This window comes from Liolophura sinensis, chromosome 1 (genome assembly GCF_032854445.1).
Source record: "Liolophura sinensis isolate JHLJ2023 chromosome 1, CUHK_Ljap_v2, whole genome shotgun sequence".
In the NCBI taxonomy this organism is placed as follows: Eukaryota; Metazoa; Mollusca; class Polyplacophora; order Chitonida; family Chitonidae; genus Liolophura; species Liolophura sinensis.
In genome coordinates, this window is record NC_088295.1 from 22,897,555 (window position 1) to 22,913,546 (window position 15,992).

General features: G+C 36.6%; 2 protein-coding genes across 2 annotated transcripts; both read right to left on the reverse strand.

Moving 5' to 3' along the window:
- Window positions 1-3,990: 3,990 nt before the first annotated feature.
- Window positions 3,991-8,110, reverse strand: LOC135467485 (uncharacterized). The gene is made up of 4 exons (XM_064745262.1): window positions 7,996-8,110; window positions 6,234-6,395; window positions 5,829-5,879; window positions 3,991-4,819 (listed from the first exon to the last, which is right to left on the reverse strand). Exons 1-4 carry the CDS (start codon window positions 8,057-8,059, stop codon window positions 4,656-4,658), a joined length of 441 nt encoding a protein of 146 aa, XP_064601332.1. The 5' UTR covers window positions 8,060-8,110; the 3' UTR covers window positions 3,991-4,655.
- Window positions 8,111-9,467: 1,357 nt separating this feature from the next.
- LOC135467496 (UPAR/Ly6 domain-containing protein crok-like) lies at window positions 9,468-13,753 on the reverse strand. Its single transcript, XM_064745272.1, has 3 exons — window positions 13,646-13,753; window positions 12,368-12,508; window positions 9,468-12,181 (listed from the first exon to the last, which is right to left on the reverse strand). The coding sequence occupies exons 1-3, from the start codon at window positions 13,701-13,703 to the stop codon at window positions 11,949-11,951; spliced, it is 432 nt and encodes a 143-aa protein (XP_064601342.1). The 5' UTR covers window positions 13,704-13,753; the 3' UTR covers window positions 9,468-11,948.
- Window positions 13,754-15,992: the final 2,239 nt, after the last annotated feature.

Below are 15,992 nucleotides of genomic sequence, written 5' to 3' on the forward strand. Positions count from 1 at the left end.
ACACACCTTTTGTCGGTCGAAATAACGAGAGCTGGAGTCGAACACGCTATCTCGTCGGTCAAGGGACTGATATTAGCAGTACACTCTAAACATCTAAGCCTGTCGCTGCCTTGGAAAAGTAACATCTTCCTCTGCGTTGTTTAAACAGGTACAGATGCTGGATTAGGCCCAAATTTTATTGTAACCATAACTTTGTTAATAAGTTACTCTCTCTATATAACTATTTTATAAACATGCAGTTTTGTTTTCGCGACCTTACATATTTCATTTTTGTCAGCATTAGGTACATTGGTGGCGCGTGGCCTTACACTGAACCTACACATGTGATATATGGACATACCTGAGAATGTCTACCTCTGTCGATGATGTAGTTGTTACAGCGTCTGCCTCGTAAGTGGTTCAAATCCCGAATCAAGCCATGTCTAAGATTTTACAATCGGTTATCCCGGATACTATAAATATTGCACGCTACTGGCGCGATATTAGTGTGTAATGTGGTAGGTGTCCTCAGTCTGGCGATCCAGAATAAGGAAGCTCTGTGTATAACAGCATTGTGGTCCACCTGGGTACAAGGAGACACCGTCGTGAAATGGCCGAAATTGTGTTGAATGCGACGTTAAACCCCAGGCAAACGAACTAACAAAATGTCCCTGAGATTAGGGTTACCTTTAATCCTTGCTTTGCAAAACCCATATAATTATATAACATATAATTACAGTATTTAATTTTTCATTTTGACTGTTCTGTATAACGTTGTTTTGGAATTATATGGGTCTTTTAAGAATCGTTTAAAAATCCCAGTCTGTTGTTCTTCTCCTATTTTAATGATAATTTGAACGTAATGTCGCCCATAAAAACTTGATGACATTTCCGACCAGGTGATCGTTCTACGAAGCCGTAGCCAACTGCGCCTGACGAAATTTCCACAACATACAGTGAAGAGATACGTCACCATGGTAAATACGTTTGAAACATCATTGCGACAGCTTTGTAGAATGGGCTCCTGCTGTCTGACTGCATGCAATAACTAACAAAGGGAATGTTAAAAGATGTTTCGATCACACAATCACGTTTTTACAGAACCCACCTTTAAATATGTAAAATCCTGCGAGACCAATGTAACTACAGGCATTTAAATCACGAACTGTAGAGCATCCTCTTTATACAGGCATGTGTAAATTATATTGTTTACTGTCCGTCAACGCAAAACCTGCCACCAGTTTTAGTTTATAAGCTGGATCTGTTCTAGCATGTATTATTGCCAATATTAAACCCGACATTAACCTAAAGTATCTTCCAGTATCAGTAAATCTATGCGTCGAAAAGACATTCGTACACCAGCCGTCAACCAATAAGGACGTTCCAGGCCAATAGTCCTGTAAATATCTGCTTGATATACTGCAACGCTTGTCGCCATAACTACATTTACAGTAATATCTGCAATTCGGCACTATTGGTCCAGTCTAGTTCTGGTTTCCTTATTCTGTGATTCAAAATCGCCACTTTCAGTCATTTGATGGGTATTGAAAGGATAAATTTAATGCGTACAAAGGTCAGTTCAAACTCACGAACCAAAGACGGTCATCGGACGGGCGGGGATAAACTGTTTCTTCAGATCTACGGCGACAAGTAAGTACGTCCTACATCTGACTTTGGCGAAATTATAACTGAGGGCAAAACTTCTTGGTTCACGAAGACAGTCCAACGTTACGTAACTTCTAGTGATATTAGCCAGAAAAACAAAATATTCCACATGCCGTATGTGGCCTTCCAGCAATGGCCACGGCGGACACTAGTATATGCCGATATATATACATAAACTAGTACCGTTTAGTGTTTTTAAGATATTTTTTTATTCAGCTTTACATTCAACATACATCTGTTTACACATCATCAAGGTGGAAGTGGGAATTACCGGTTGATGATGTGCACTAAAATTAAGGACAGGGGTGGGGGGTGGGGTGGGGGTGGGGGGGGGGGGGGGGGGTACCATATCAACTCTACTATATATCCAGTTATCCTATATATAAGTATCAAGCATGAGGGAAGTACATTGAGTGCAAATTTTGAAAAGGCGTGCTACGGTAAGGCCCCAGTGAGGTACGGTAAGAAAGTGCAAGTTTCAAAATCCTAGCACATTTCTGTAAATTTGCCAAACAGAATTAAAAATTGGTCGAAGCGCCCATGAGAGTTACATGACTGTAAAACAAATGTCCGCTCAAATGAGCCTCATTTGGTTTAAATTTACTGTATGAGGATCGACGTTAACCAGAAAGACATTTTACTAAAACTTTCTCGTATGTATTTATGCGTGCTGTAAAGGGTTCGTTTTGGTTAATGTTTGTCTTCATATGTAAAACATAAACGTTATAATGTGATCACTTTTGTCATATTTTGGCAAGTTTAAAATCCATATTTCTTCTAAAGTCTGCATAGCGTGGACTAAAGAAGTCACTGAGAAGGATATGCATCACTTTGAGAAAGAGTTAGAATTTGAGTGGAATTGTTTATAATCTTTTCTCCGCAAACATATTTTTGTGTGAGTAAAGATATAGGCCATCTTGAATTAAATAATCAATTAGAAACAATAATAGTTAAGGTATGGTAATACGTAATATGTGGCAGCTACACCGAAATCATACGTGAGATCTGCTTGTGAGCACATGTGGTAGTCCATGATTAACTTGCCGTGCTATGCGTAATATGTAGCGGAATTATAAGGCTGAAAGTTACATTTGTTATATCTCAATTACTTAATAAATAGGCGTTGAACGGCTTGCTCAATAATTTTTCAGAAATTCCACTGGTGATGCGGTGATTTTCCTCACTCTAAAGTGTCTAATACAAAAAAAAAATAAATAAAAGATATTTCATTGTGACCGCATCATCACAGTTTCGATTATATGACCTAAATATCCCTATACATGTAAGTTTCATGCTGGTTAGGCCTATATAACAGGAAAACAGGAATAAAACAGAACTGAAGAAAGTAGTGGCCTTGCGAGTGTGTCAAGGGCTGTCTCTCACAACTATAGTCACTTTCGCTTCTTAAAGGTCACAGTTTCTTGCACTGGGGCCGACTCTCCGCCTTACCTTATCAGGTCCTTTTATACATAACATGGGTTTTAGCCGGGTCTCTCACTTCGGATGCTTCTTTAGGTCTTCGCCACTACAGTTACTCCAGTGACTCAGTTGTGAACGAATTGTATAAGGTCTATATAGCTTTACACCAGTTCGCGGCAAGATTTCGGTCATACTGTGGAGAAGACTCATGCTGTTTCAAGATTTGGCATTTAGATAGTTTGCTTGCATATGTTTAACGTCACTTTCGATATTGTTTTACGGAGAGGAAACATTTATCCGTGTTGATGGCATGGTCGCAAGTACTGCACACAGGCGTTTCATTTAAAGAAACTCTCCCTGTCACAAGAAGGCACATGTACATACACCTAATGCCTCCTCGTCGTCAAATGACCGAAAAACTAAGTACGACTTTTAATCCCAATCACACGTACATACACACCAATGCTTTTGGTCTACGCTGATAAATCCATTTCGCAAAACATATGTAGTTTGTCGTACCTATATTCACCATTCAATTCACAAAGCCATCATGGATCGGAATGGCTAGATAACTTTCTACACCAGTTACGTTTAATACATTGGAAGTAACAACACCGCATTTTTTTTTATCTTTTTATCTCATTCTGTTTATGCCTTCATGCTAGGGGACATGTAACTCGCTACTATTTAAACATATACATTTACCATTGGATAAAACCCGGAGGTAAACTGACAAGAGATCATATTTCACAGGCTACATGTGATCATTTGCCAACTATCACACTGTCGTGGCTCCTCTGGTTTTACTCTCCATGCTTTAAGTATTTCATTACGGGCAAGGACAAGCCGAGTACCGGTACCACGATTGAAACTTCCACTACCCGATTACTTACACCCAGAAAGAAACAACAAATGAACAACTATATATATAATAAAACTATACAAAAGGCCTTTATTGAAGTGATATGCATACAGACATTGTGTCTGTAGAACATGATATGTCTTAATACATTGGCGGTGTTCCTGTGACAAGTCGCCAGGAACACAGTTTTAAACAATACAATTTACACTTTTAAGCATTTAAAATCGCAATTTGATATGAAATTGATATTGTAAAATGTAAATACGGAGAAGTTATGATTTTGTTTTTGTATGTCTATGTACAGGGATATGTTGACATATTGGCTGGTATGGGCACAGATCTATAACATGTTTGACATGTTGATGCAGAATAAAGACACACAGTGAAGGTGTGTGTTAGACTATAGGAGATTAAAGGTTTTTATCATCCCAAAGTTCTCTGCTAAAAATTACACCTATAGTCAAAGAGATGAAAATTATGAATTTTAACTCAGAAAAGCCATTATTAAAATGATATTTCCAAAAACATCTAATACATGTACAAAATGAAATATACACATGGAATAGTGAGTAATTCTGTTACCTTATATAAAATGGAAAGTATATTTCATATATAATCAACAAAAAATAATCTGTAAATGTCCACCTCTTGCCAATTTAGGAAACATGCTCATCTACATTGTATAATGGGAAGCCATGACATTATGTACAGTCTATGTATGTCAAATAGATCACAAGAACCACTGGATGGCAGTCACCACGCAGGCAGTAACTGTTAGCAAGTGGATACTGAGAGACAAGCAGACTGAACTATTACAGCCATCTCTGTCACAGTAACAGGTCTCCCGGAACACCCCATTGTCATCCCACATCCAACGACAGCCCCAGGCCACACCTGCAATCAAAGCATTAAGCTGAGCTACAACACTTTCCAGACACAGATTTTGACAGGACAAACAGTTATTTAAAAACTTCTGCTTCGACATTTTTCAATAAACCACTTTCACATCTTCAATAAAAAAAAATGGTGAGGTTGTGAGTTTTAGCTGCACTAGACTAAAATAAGCAGAAACTTTTCCTTGGTATTATATTAATAAGAAACACAGAAGTTATTTTTCTGATGGGAAAGAATGTACTGGTAGCGATCCTCGCCAAAAGCCAAATCTTCACTGGTGCCCTACTCACATCCACACACACCTAATGCAGTTTTTATATCATGACTTACCCACATACACACACCTTATACAGGAAACTTCCTATAATGACTTACCCACATACACACACCTAATATAAGAAACCTCCTATCATGACTTACCCACAAACACACACCCACATACACACACCTAATACAGGGAATTTTCTATCATGACTTACCCACATACACACCTAATACAGGGAAGTTTCTAAAATGACTTACACACATACTTACACCTAATACAGGGAATTTTCTATCATGACTTATCCACATACACACACCTAATACAGGAAATTTTCTATCATAACTTACCCACACCTAATACAGGGAATTTTCTATCATGACTTTCCCACACACACACAACTAATACTGGGAATTTTCTATCATAACTTACCCACATACACACACCTGATACAGGGAATTTTCTATCATGACTTATCCACATACGCACACCTAATACAGGAAACTTCCTATCATGACTTACCCACACCTAATACATTAAACTTCCTCCAATAACTCACAAAGATGCACAAATTTTAAACACAAACATAAGGATTTTCCCTATGCTGATTTATCATCAAACATAGCATTAAAAGATAATAACTGAGCAAATTAAGACCAAAACATACACCTCACTATTTCTAAATATGATTTACTCAAACAGCTAGATTTACAGTTAATCATAATGTGACAGTTTTGTAACAGTTACCTGTATCAGACCAAGAGGCACATCTTCTTGTGTACTTAATCCATGAACCCCCTGAAATCAAAAAGCCAAACAATTAACACACAGCTGGATAAGATTTATCAAGTAATAGCTAAATGTCTTGACATGCATCCATTATTTCTTAATTTACAAATGGATTTCACAAGGTTATAATACAGGTTATTGGTACTTAGCATGAACAAAGTTCAGGTTAAAAACCCAAGGGAGACAACCCTTATTTCATTGAACTTTCACTAGAATCTACATCAGTTATCTACCTGCTCACAACCTCACCAAACCTTGATACAGATGAATTCTGAGTATGTCTATTTAAGCATAACTTTAATAAATCAATTTAAGGAACATCAATAAAGATGAGACCCAGATTTCAGAGCAAATTATACTTACAGCCTGGGCCCTCCTGGTAGATTTTAGCACAAAACTGCCCTGGAACATGAGCTTCAAAACTGTTACAGTCTACAACTGCGTTGACATTGATGTCAAACGGCATGTTGGAGGGACAAGAAAGGTCTTCATTGCTGTCACACTGATAACACTGGATTGCCTCCCCTAAAAAAAAAACAGGAAAAATTTAAATAATTCATGCCATTTTAAAAAAATATCATTCAACACAAAAAGCCCCTAGATATGACATATATTTTAATATGACTAATGGCATTATCTGTCGGAAATATGTGTATAATAAACATGCTGAATGAACTTTCTGAGCCATATAAGCCTATAGATATGCCCATGACGTTTACATTGTTGTAGCATATATAAAGTATATGTATCATATACAATATAATGATGGTAATAATTGCAACCATTGAACAGACAAGTCAAACTATCTCTAAATACATTTCCATGTGTTGCTACAACTGATGGCTATTTCTGTTCACATATTTAGAAAATAAGAAGAATTTAAAAGAAAATAAAGACCACATACAAATTCAATTCATGATATATCTATGCTCTCTTAACAAGCGGAAATGTGCTTTTTGATGTAAACATCTACAAATTTAAGATATACCAGGTAACGCTATATATAAAGTAGTAACAAGTCTTCTTCGATTTTGGCATAGCACACATTGATGGTGTTGTTGATGTTAGGCTGTCGCCTTGTGAGGAGTTTGTTATCTAGCATGTTTATTTATCCATTTTTATTCCAACTTGAATATTCTATGTAAATGTAATGCTTAACCACATGATCTAGGAATTTACTCTTCTCACCACATGGACAACTTATCTTTTCTGTTAATTCTAATGAAACGTGTATGTATTAGAATAAGCGATATATATATAATATAACGTGTATGTATTAGAATAAGCGATGAAGCCTAGACGAGACAATACCAATATATATATGTATATATATATATATATATGTATATATATTGGTATTGTCTCGTCTAGGCTTCATCGCTTATTCTAATACATACACGTTATATTATATATATATATATATATATATATATTGGTATTGTCTCGTCTAGGCTTCATCGCTTATTCTAATACATATATATATATATCCATTTGTATAGATATATGTTTACATGATCATATAAAGAATTGCTTCATTCCGCCTTTATACCAGACCATAACGCAGGCTTGTCCTTGAAGTATGTTTATACCTGCATAGATTGTAAAGCTGTATATTATGCCTTCTCACAAGTATTAAACCTTATTATACAGGTATGGATACCTATTTACGTATAGTTTCCATAACTTGATCAAATATTCTAAGAAAGTCCAGAAAGAACATGAAAATCAAATAGTTTAATAAAATCATCTTAAATGTTATATGAAAACATTTCACAATACGCAATTCGACCTCCTTCCTTTTACAAACGTACGTGTAGTTATAACCATCGATGGATGTTTTTTCATGTCCGAAATTTAGACAAAAAACTTAAAATGAGGAGCATACCCTGTTTGTCTTTTATTCATTGACATATTACATTTTTTGGCCTGTAGTTATTATAGGTGTATTAGCAATGAAATGCTTATCTAGTTAGTCATCAACATGGAGGACTTCACATACAGGTAATCACACAGGTGGACCTGTACAAAAATGTGTTTCGCAAGATATCTTAAACACAAACCTGTGCGCGGTAAATCTATACCATCGCACATGTAGTTAAATTAAACAATTAAGAAATTCACTTACCTGGTGAAAACTGGTATAAAATTAAAATGAATGTCGCGAGAGGTAAAACCTCCGTCGCCATCATGGCGGCCTTTCAAAATCGGAATACACCTGAGAGAGGGCGCCAGCTAGCTATTGGACCTTGTTCCCTGGTCCCGGTTTTGTAGGTCTTAGTACAGCGTCACAACACACCTGACAAAGGACAGTCCGTCAACAGAGCAGCACATAGGAAAGAGGTAGAACACCTGAGCTTACCTGGCGTGGGTCACGTGACACGAAGTCACAATTATTAAACTTCGCCTCCCACGTTCCATCCTCTTTCAGAGGAATCTGCCAGTCCAAAATAAGATCAAGCAACTAACATGTAACGTGTGTGAACAATATTTTTGGCTTTTCCACTTGGATCATGAGTGCTTACACACCTGTCCTCTATTGCTGAAGGTCAATGACAAATTCCGAAAACTTGACGGAGGGTCTAAACGGTCATCCACAACCTTCGGACTTTTACTCGCCCATATTACATGTAATACATTTAGTCATCTAATTTACATTTTAACATAACCGAACACTAGGTCTACATAAGTTATACACAATCTCTGTTTCTCGCATTATGTACTATTCAATGGCTCAACACAATTTCAGATTCAACTGATGGACCATAACAGCTAGCATGGTACAATTAAGTCAAAGTTGGACAGGGGCAGTTGAACCAAACGGCCTGTATAGTAACCAAATGTTAATAAACGTGCGTGAGCTACGCTTCACTAAGTACCGGGTACCTTAACACTAGGCCTAGGATATACCTAATACAAGGGTCATCATGCCAGTTGAGTGTGTACCTCTCTTCAACATGCATATGACCTCGACACAGATGGACCAACAAAATATACCACCGAACGAATTTCCACATTAGGTTTACATTTTGCAAGTGTTGGTTAAATACACGAATATCTGGGTGATACCATACCAGGAAATTAGTCCTGCTTTTTCATCCATCCACAAAACTCACAGGATCAGATTAACCTGTTCTTAAAGGCCATCACCATTTCGATTCTATGGTGGTCAAAATGCTGAGTAAATGTGCTAAAACAAAGATTTGAATATAGTGTTGGCAACAGACCCACACAAAGATGATCCACACAGTGACCACAAGGTAAAAACTTCCGTGGATTTCAGGTATTAGTTACTTTAGATGATGCCCCTTTTGTCAAAACTAGGTTCTGGGTTAAGATGTAATCAAGCTTCAAATTTTTGAGCAAAGAACTAAACGGAAATTAAAACTGGATACAGCAACCTGTTTCAGCTTGTGTCCATATTCTTAAACATTCAGCTTGATGACAATGCCCCTGGTTAAGAAACATTATTTCAATCACACAATGATAGTGCGTGGTAACAGAAATTTTTATAAGGTAAGTTTTGGTGGAAAATTATGGACATAGAACCATATCCTTGACAACCTTGGGTGTCAATGAGATAAACTAAAAACCAACAAGAAAATTTAATTTGTTTTATTCTTCAATAGATGTCCTGACAGACAAATAAAAATTACATGTAACCTTGGATAGTGGAAATTTAAAAAAATACTACAATACAACTACATTCATGTATGAAAAGCAATGCCAAGTGAAAAACCTTGTTGAACAAAAGCTTGTCATACAGTGTTGTGGTGACTGGCTGAGAATGGTTTACATGTACAACCAGTCAAAAACTAGTCTCTCTGTACCAAGACCAAATGCTAAAACCTGTAGTCCAAATGCTGAAAAGCACTGTTTTCAGGGTTTATAGTTGGACTCCTACCATACAATCTTTGTTTTATGATTTAGTATCACCAGCATCTTGGACAGTACAGTTTACGGTGGTTACTACCTACACTGGAGTCCGGCCAGCTACCAGCTATAATAGCAGAGGACATAATCCTTTCTACTTCAAATACTCCTGTTTATATATGCTGTGAAAGGCGACTAATCTTATACACTAATATTAAATGCAATACTAAATACATTTTCTCTGCAAGCATGTTTTCACTAGCTTCTTTTAAACAGATCTGCACACTTCATGGTCTTATAGCTGATACTGGTAACTGAATATGTAAAAATACTGGAGTAAATGGTGCTAAAGCTCATGTCACGCAGTGTGGGGGCGATTAGCTCAACAGATAAAATTAGACTATAAATTTAAAAGTGACCAGCAGATCACAAAGACAATTTCACAACAGTGCTCATTAGTAACAATGTACACTTAGTATATATCATGAAGAGACCAAAGACAAGACAATTGACATCTGTGAATAACATTCATCCGAGTATGTACATAATATAAGAGCTGGGCTTAGCAAGAATTACTATGAATTTACCAGCCAAAATATTTCATCCAACATCACAAGTCCTTATTTATGTTACACTGTTCAACAACCATGATATGGCCATAACCAGGCCAGTGCTAACAGCTCTCACACATACATACACAAGTAATGTGCTTGACAGTTACACAGTATCTACAATACATGTACAGCATGATTACAGCCCAATAACTTTCTGTTTAGACAAATAAAAGATTGATATGTTAACTTCAGTTACAGTTCAACAGTGAATAAGAAAAAGAGAAAAGTTTTGGAATGTTTTTATGTTTTCTTTTCTTTTTTTAACTTATACATGTTTAAATTTTTTTAACCTAACTCACCTTTATTGATGTCAGCACCCACATTTTGTGATTTCTTGTATGACCTTAACACAGCATATCTAAACACCCTTTTCAAACCACTAACAAAACTAAGTGATCACATGGGTGTATCTCAATACAGAGTGATTGACATTCTCTAACAAAACTGAATTTTAATAGATATCGCTTCTTGAGATACCTGTTCGAACACTCTTTAACACAAAAAAGGCATTACATGTATTTCACAACCTACAGGCTTTTGTCCCGTAGGAATGGCGGTCACTGGTTCACACAGGACATGTCAAAAAATTGAGCAAAATATGTTTCATGATGAAAATAGGACCTGTAAATTGGAGCAATTATTTTACTGGAAATTAACTGTGGGGGGAATGCATGAAGGTGAGATAACAAACGTTTAACTGTGATTGTAAAGAATCAACAGTGATGGAATGCAGTCATTACAATATACACTCTTAAAAAAACTAAGGCAAACATATGAACATTCACTGGTTGTGGCATTTCACTCAAAAAATCTATGTACGGAATGAACAATACAGGAAATGTTAAAGGAATAAAGAGCAAAGTGCACAAAAGGCCAACATTTCACTGCAAAAGTACATGTCACATTCACTTGGCCAGTATATTCAGTCGTAACATTATCATACAAATGAAATAACAAACGGGGAGTATTTTTCTCAATGTCTTTCTACTGCAGTGAATTACCTTTTTTGGCATTACAATCCAATTAATATGTCCATTATTCTGATTATCAACTTGCACAGATCTTTAGTTGATTTTATTCATTTATTGTTACTTTATTCATTGTCATTTTAATAATTAAACGTTTTCTTAATATTAAGCTGAATTATGAAATTTCTATTTGAGCATAAACAGCCCCTTTTCTTCAGAGAATTTTATGATAAAGACCACCACATAACTGATCATGAAATCCGACTCAAATATTGATCTTGCACTGATCAATGACCATTGTTACGAATATTCAGGTTTTCACTCAATGTCATTTTCCATTAGATTTATTAGAATGGATCAAGTCATGCTATGTACTTTCCTGAATATAAACAAAAGCTTTTTTTTTTTGCATAGTGAAAGTGCTGACGGTTAAAGTTTAAGGCAATCAGTGAGAAGTTCACATCTGTAGCATCTCAATAAAATAAATGTGGCTGTCGATCTCATTGTTAAACCACTTTGAACAGAATATTCATTTGTATGGAAAGGGCCCCAAATGCTAAAGATGTGAACTTCCATACTCTGATGGATTTGTGATATATATTTTAAGTCTAAATGACGTATGACAGTTACCGAAGTAATTTAAGAAGGAAAAATACAGCTATAGGCAGGGAAAATCCCAAGAGAGATGAGAGTGCTGATGCCGTGTTGCAGCCATCTTGATTGTCACAATGGCAGTAGCGGACTTTCACTTTGTAAGTGCCAGCTCGTTCTTTGCACTGTCTTCCTTCATAGTCTCCAATATCGCCAATAGAAGCACACTGACGAATATATCTTATGTCCCAGTGGTCTTCAATCCACACTGCAGAGAAAACAATTTTGGTTCACATGAAATACAAAAAACACAATCCTGATTTTGTGAAAGTAAAATATTTCAACACAGTCATTGCCAAAAAATACACTTAATTACCAACACTAGCACCAATTTAGTAATTTAAATAAGAAACTTGCCTTCTTATTGATGCCACAAAGAATTTACAAGACTTACTTTCTTGGATTTGTTTGCGGCACCTGGATGCATTGGCTATCTTTGCTGAGCAGTCCACCATGTTGATTGTCTGATTATCAAAGTGATCAGAGCAATCCTGCTGGTAATAGGAGTTACACTCGTAACATCTTATACTTGTGGCTGAAACAGACACAAAATGAGCCACATGTTAATACAGAATATTTAAAATACTCACAAGCCCCACAGCTGTATATTTTTTGTGGTTTGTGCTCATCAAGGATCACAATATTTACGTGACGTGTGTTTTACAGCATTGCACTCAAGGATATTTCACTTACACCAGAAAGGCAAGCAACATGAGGAAAATGGGCAAAGACCGGAGAAAACCCACAACAATACGCAGACTGCTGGCAGGCTTCCCGCGTACAAACGGAGGGGAAGCCAGCATGAGTTGGACTTGAATTCACAGCCATCAGATTGAGGATTACAATAACAAGGGCAACTTAATATTTCTGAAAGTTTAATTCTTATCCAAATTGAGGTCAGCCCAACAGAAGTTCAAACTGACTTGTGCACTCAAAATTTACATGTTCCACACTCAGGACAATGGTATGCAGTCCACCTAGGCCACCGGGACTTTGTATTTACGATAAAACTGCTCCACTATAAACAGTTTAACACAAATTTATTAAATCAGATTAAATTAAGTACTGAAATGAATGTTGCAACTGTTGCTTCATTTGTAATGTTAATGTATTCATCAATAGAATTAATTTCTCAGCTACAGGTACAAAAAAAATTACTTACTGTTTTCACACTGCCTACTATGTATCTATTACAATATAAACAATTTGCACATAACACTAATGTCAGCATGATCCACAGTTCTTGTTTGTGCACTTTTTTATTCATCCTATATTGCCACTTTTCAACAATATTTCATTGTTAGGTTTACAATGCAAATGACTTACAACCCCAAACTTTATGCCACTGCATGATTTCTTAAAACTGTGGCGTTCAGATTCTGGTAGCTTGCCACAGCTGATAGGTCGAAGGAATTAGTAAACATATGCATTTTCAGATAAAACGCATAAAAACTGAGTGAAACACCATTTCGTTCAGGGCTGAACAAGTCCTGACCCGGATCCCCGAGAGGATTATACAGTGCACCGGCTATTTGCAATATGGCGGCCATTTGTTCATTGCGAAGACGCGACCTGCAATACCCAGATACACTTGTGCATGAATATCAGACATTCAAGTACATCGAATCACCAGTATTGGCACCTGTAACAAGAATTAGATCACCATACTTACCGACTTCTAACAAACAAAATACAGCAGCAAAGCTGAAAATTACAACAATCGCCTTCATGCCTGCAAAGTTTGACCACAAGCGACAGCCAAGCTAATCACAAAATCTCGCCAGGTGAAGAGAACAACGCGTGAAACCAGTAGCAGCATGACGTCACGTGCACAGCGAGGGTTCAAAGGGTGGGTTCTACAACAGCACATCAATGACAACATTACTGAAGATAACACCAGATACTATATCTGTTTAATTTCTGTTGAATAGCTTGCTGATCGAAGACGGAAGTGGGATAACTTAAACTTTGTCAATGTGGGATATATAAAGACGTGACTAAGCAGGAACTCCATATCAGATCGGGGATCCAAATGTTCAGTTTCTGTAAGCCTAATTATACCAATTCCACCATGTCATATTGGAAAAAACAAACATATGGTTTAACCGTTTTGACATGCAGGAAAAGATCAGCATCTACGTTAAAATTAAATGAAGATGCTGAACGTAGGCTCCTGTATACGAAGATACGGAATTAAGCCACATATATAGATACGGAGCCGTAAAAGTGACATGGTGAAAAAAAAAACATTTGGAAGAGAAAAAAATTAAAAAAACACATGGTGAAAAAAATGTTTTTTGAAAGAGAGTTTACGAATCGTGGCCCCGATATAACTGACCAATCATAATGGTTATGTGCCATGATGTCACCTATATATACGTGACTACTGCCTGGTGGTCAGTGCCTTTTTGCATTTACAAATTAACTCTTGCCGCTTGCAAATTATACTTTCTCAGTCCCAGAATGTTCTGGCGACTGACGACGAGGAAGGCCAACACGATTTTTAGAATAACCTCCAACAATATGGGATAATTATTAATAAAGTAAACATTCAGCCAAATAATACAATAAGATTAAAACTTGTCACGACTGTCCTCGGACATGTAGGTCCGTGTGACATAAACTTGTCGCCTTTGGTCCTAGCGTATTTTTAGCTTGCCTTAGTTCCACCCTGGCTAATTCAAGTATATGTATTCGAATAGTGTCTCATATATACCTGTTGCAGTTGAGACTGAAAGAACTTAACTAAGCTATGTAAGGAGGGGGGGGGGGGGGGTGCACATTGCATTTTGTGATTTATTTTTATTTAGTCCATATGTCTCTTTGAAATATATTTATTAATAAGCTTCCTCGTTAATATAGGGAAATGCATTGCGTGCCTAAAACAAGTCGGTCTAAAGCGTGTACTCCTGTATTCTTTCAGTACGTCACCGTTCCTGCGTAGACCTAGTCGTACATGTAGGCCTACATGTAGTTCACAAGCAGCTGAGAATATGTTTTTTTAAAAAGCTATTGGTTGTTTGATGGCAAACGACCTGTGATTGGCCAATTAAGTCTTCTAAAGACTTCTAGAAAAACACCTTCTATGCATGGGACGCTGTGGTTGATATCAGACGTGACATCAGTGACAGTGGAATCATCGTAAATCAGTGCCTTAGGCCTACTTGACTGCTTGCTTGCACGGACCTCGAGGTCAGTCAAAGACAAACAATGGGTGACAAAACACCACTCCTCTTTGCACAAATGTAGGCCCATCAAAATTTCAAATGGTTTATCACTGACCTCAAAGTCGGTTTCCACATGCAATAAAGGCCGAAGTTTAGGTCGGATTTGAGATAAACCTTGGTTTTGATATTGTTACATTATTTTACCTTTTCCAAACAATACACAATGTACAAATACATGTAACTATTACATTACACAACTGTAGTAATGTGGATTATAATTAACTCTGTAATTCAACTAATATTTACACAATTCAGTTTTGAAGATTGTGAAGTGCACCAATTACATTTTTAACGCCCAGATTAATCAATTAAACAATGTAATTTTGTGAACTATACAATAAACTGTTACCTCTGCTCCCGGACACGAATGATAGCTTTATATATATGTTGATTATATTTCTTTATAATCCCGTTATGCATGTTTATTTCACACACGGGGCAATCCTTTCGAATTCAGAATACCTGCCAGTTATTCATTGTAAGACAAAAAGGTAATCAATCAATCAATCAATCAATTTGTCCCATGTAGAAAGACAGGCAGCCACAACTTTTGAATATTTTGGCAGATTGGTTTAGAGGTCAAAAAATTGACGAAACCCCATGCTCTAACTAAAGTATATATATAAATGCTGTTGTAAGGACACTTGACAAAATTGTCATTTATTTGTTTTATCATTTCCAAAATAAATGGTCATCTAGTACCTACCACATTTATTTTTTGAAAATGTTTATATTTTGCACTATAGCTATATATATATGCCCTACCCACAAAAGCGCATGCCTTCATATTTG

Coding starts and splice junctions, on each gene's coding strand:
- LOC135467485 (XM_064745262.1), bottom strand. CDS start 8,059: ATGATGGCGACGGAGGTTTTACCTCTCGCGACATTCATTTTAATTTTA. Junction 6,396..7,995: donor TTTATACCAGTTTTCACCAG/GTAAGTGAATTT, acceptor TTTTTTTTTTAG/GGGAGGCAATCCAGTGTTAT. Junction 5,880..6,233: donor CTACCAGGAGGGCCCAGGCT/GTAAGTATAATT, acceptor TTTTGATTTCAG/GGGGTTCATGGATTAAGTAC.
- LOC135467496 (XM_064745272.1), bottom strand. CDS start 13,703: ATGAAGGCGATTGTTGTAATTTTCAGCTTTGCTGCTGTATTTTGTTTG. Junction 12,509..13,645: donor ATTTTGTTTGTTAGAAGTCG/GTAAGTATGGTG, acceptor TGTCTGTTTCAG/CCACAAGTATAAGATGTTAC. Junction 12,182..12,367: donor CCGCAAACAAATCCAAGAAA/GTAAGTCTTGTA, acceptor TTTTCTCTGCAG/TGTGGATTGAAGACCACTGG.